At 39.2% G+C, this 3586-nt stretch overlaps 1 protein-coding gene across 1 annotated transcript in view; it reads left to right on the forward strand.

Moving 5' to 3' along the window:
* The window catches only part of LOC109299685 (vesicular inhibitory amino acid transporter-like), a 7978-nt gene extending 5927 nt beyond the window's left edge, over positions 1-2051 (forward strand). Inside the window, exon 4 of the mRNA XM_019520208.1 lies at positions 649-2051. Within this exon, the coding sequence (XP_019375753.1) occupies positions 649-1800 (1152 nt within the window). The 3' untranslated portion in view covers positions 1801-2051. The remainder of the gene's footprint in view (positions 1-648) is intronic.
* Positions 2052-3586: the final 1535 nt, after the last annotated feature.

The following is a 3586-nucleotide window of genomic DNA, read 5'->3' on the forward strand; positions in this document are numbered from 1 at the left end:
ACTTGATGTATATTTTTAAGCAGCTAAACAGAGCCAAACATTCTAATCTCTCAACTATGAGGGTGATCACTTATCAATGGAAACAACGGCCAATTCCCCATGAGGTATACAGACAGCTGCAGAGGTAACACAATCAGACTTTAATGGCATTTTATTTTCAGATGACTGTTAGCTATGACCCCATAGCATTTTTAGACCAAAGAGATGTGCCATTGAATCTGCCAATAGTGCTCTTTTTGTTTGGATGAAACTTATCTAGGCAATGATACAGCTGTTTGATTTTATTATTATTGAACCTGCTCCATTAATATGCATGTTGACTGAGTAACTGCCTATGATCCTTTTAAAATATGCTTCTAATCACATCAGCGTTAAATATTAACTAGACACTTGTCTCTATCGCTTGCATTCTCTCTTCCTTAGCTTATCTGTGTGTGTGTCAGTGTTAGCAGTTATTTTGGCTAATAACTTCATTTATCATAAACACTTTTTTTTGCAATTGTTATTTACTTAGATTAACTAATGTAACGATGCTTCCACCATGCAGTTAGGAGAAGGTAATGCTCAATGGATATGATTTGAAAGAATTGCTTTCAGTAACCATTTTGCTTCATGGTTTTTGCCCTTTTTTTTTCTTTTCCTCTGTAGGGAATTTTTGTCCTAGGATTGCCATATGCTCTTCTCCACAGCGGTTACAGTGGCCTGTTTCTTATTATCCTGACTGCAATGTTCTGCTGTTATACTGGCAAAATTCTAATTGCCTGCCTGTATGAAGAAAATGAAGATGGGCAGCTCGTAAGAGTGAGAGACACATATGAAGACATCGCTAATGCCTGCTGTAAAAAGCTGTTTCCCAGACTAGGTGGCATAGTTGTCAGTGTGACCCAGGTGATGGAACTGATCATGACATGCATTTTATATCTGGTTGTTAGTGGGAACTTGCTGTCACATAGTTTTCCACATGTACCAATGACTGAGAAAACTTGGTCTGTAATTGCATTTGTAACGTTGCTGCCTTGTGTATTTATCAAAACTCTCAAAATCATTTCCAAGCTTAGCCAGCTTTGCTCCTTAGTCCACTTCATTATCATCTTTGTCGTGATGACTTACTGTCTGACACAAATACATCAGTGGTCCTGGACAAGATTTAGATTCTCCATTGAGTTTGAGAATTTCCTGGTCTCAATTGGGGTGATCATTTTCAGTTATACTTCACAAATATTTCTCCCCACCCTTGAAGGGAACATGAAAAACCCAGGGGAATTTAACTGTATGTTAAATTGGACTCACTTTTTTGCTTGTGTCTTCAAAACAGCCTTTGCAGTGACTGCATTTCTTACTTGGGGTGAAGAGACAAAGGAAGTTGTTACTGACAACCTGCCATCATTCTTGCAAACCCTAGTGAATTTGTGCCTCTTAGCCAAGGCTCTCCTCTCTTACCCATTGCCCTTTTTTGCAGCCACAGAAATAGTGAATGCATGTATATCTAAAGGCAATCATTTTGGTAACAGTGCTCCGCTATTTGGTCTAGTTTTAAGAGGCTCACTTCTTTTCTTAACTCTGCTGATGGCCATGTGCATACCACATTTTGCCCTGTTGATGGGTTTAACAGGTAGTATAACAGGAGCTGCAATGACTTTTCTCCTTCCTTCTCTTTTTCACTTAAAACTTAAATGGGAAAAGTTAGCGCTCCTGGAAAAATGTGCTGATATTTCTGTTTTTATTTTGGGTTTTCTTTGCAGCCTGGCAGGTCTAGTTTGCTCAGTAAAGGGGTTGCTTGAAGCATTTGGAGGCAGCTAAAAGAGCTGTCTTCATACCAGGTAAAGCCTTCACCCTACAAATGCTTATACTTAGTAAGTGAATAACTGTACTCAAAGGGTGTGTCCCCTTGAATGTGCACTTGCGTTTTGCAGTGCCACGGACCTGCCTGTGGCACTGCAGACATCACACAATATGCATGCAGATGTTTGTTGCACTGCTACTTTGCAGCATGGCAGGTTTTCTGACATGGAGAGATCCCAATGTCAAAAACACCCATGCCAAAAAAAAGTGAGGTGACACATGGCAGCAGTGTATGCCACCCAACCTGGCCAACCAAGCATACTTCAGCTGCCAGCCAGGCTTCATGCACCTGGATCACCACTGCTGGAGCTCTTGGGGGCCCCCGTGACCATAGGTAAGGCTGCTGGGGCCAGCCCAGATGCTGGCCCCAGCTGCCTCTACCTCACACGGGGCAACTTGCCGTGCACCAGAGCATGCATACAGGGACATTCCCCAGGGACAACTAACAGTGGCACAAATGTGTGCCACTGGTAACTGTCCCTGGGAATGCACAGTCCCACTCCTGGGGATACACCCAAAAGGGGTACTCCTGTGACTACAAGTTAAACACATACTCAAGTATTTGCAGGATCAGGGCCTTGCTGGCATATTTGAAGAGCAACCTGCAAAACCTAAATGGAAACAGTTAGCTTCCCAGATACATGAAGAATATTCTCTATTAATCAAGTCTGGGACAGAAATTAATACAATATAGAAATAACTTCAAATTAACTCTTTACAGCATGGGCAAGAGTATTAGAACCTGCCGTAAAATAGCACAATTACATATGAAGTAGCCATCTTGACAATCTATTGATGGCATTGATTTTTATTCGGGAAATGTATGTCCTAAGTAAATATGTAACAAACCTGGGACTTTCTAATTACCTGTAACACTAATTCTGTTACCTCTTCTTTAAAGGGAGAAGAAAAATAACTTAATTTACAACAGCTTTTAAAATCTTTATCCCTACATTCAAAAGGGTGTTTCATTTGCTCTCATATGCATCTCTAGAAACAGCCTATACCAAGGAGTAAAAGTAAAACAGAAACACTTTTAACAGACCATTTCTACTGCTTGCAATAATGGGAAAATATGTTCTAAGAGAAAGTATAACTAATCACTGCAGCTTTCCTGAAAGTCTAGTTCCTGAGATTAATTCCTTTGCAATGCAGTTACTCTATCGGTTGCAAGAAATCTCACTGGTAGCGTGAGAAAGTTAATATGCAGTTCACTTCCCTTCTCAGGCAGGAAATTTCTTTGATCTTTTTATTTTTACCTAACAAAATTAGAAGCTAAAATGAAGTATATATCAAGTTCAGTAAACAGACACGCAGATAACATCCTGTACAACTTGCCACTGTCTTTAGTTTTAAGAGATATTGGCTTAATAAAGATATCAGCATCACAATGTATTTCACATAAGTGATAATTCATCATGATAGGAAGCAATCGAGTCAGAGTACTTTAATGAATGTATATAATCTTATTATAATAAATCTATGTTATGTTACGTAATTAAAGTAATTATTTGAAAGAAGAAATTTTAAATGTTCATTATGAAGAGTTTCTTGCAATCCTCTACAGACTCATATTAAACGGAATTTGCATGTAAACGTAAGGTTGAATCATGAAGTGGAGAGCTCAGTAATGATTGCCTAACAGTAATATTTTTCTTTATAAGTTCTTAGTGGTTTGTTTCAGGCCTGTCTGAGCAACAGTGATGTCTCTAGGCTAACCTGTTGAATGATGTCACTGTGCAAT

This window comes from Gavialis gangeticus, unplaced genomic scaffold (assembly GCF_001723915.1).
Source record: "Gavialis gangeticus isolate Ggan-Ray unplaced genomic scaffold, GavGan_comp1, whole genome shotgun sequence".
Taxonomy (NCBI): domain Eukaryota; kingdom Metazoa; phylum Chordata; order Crocodylia; family Gavialidae; genus Gavialis; species Gavialis gangeticus.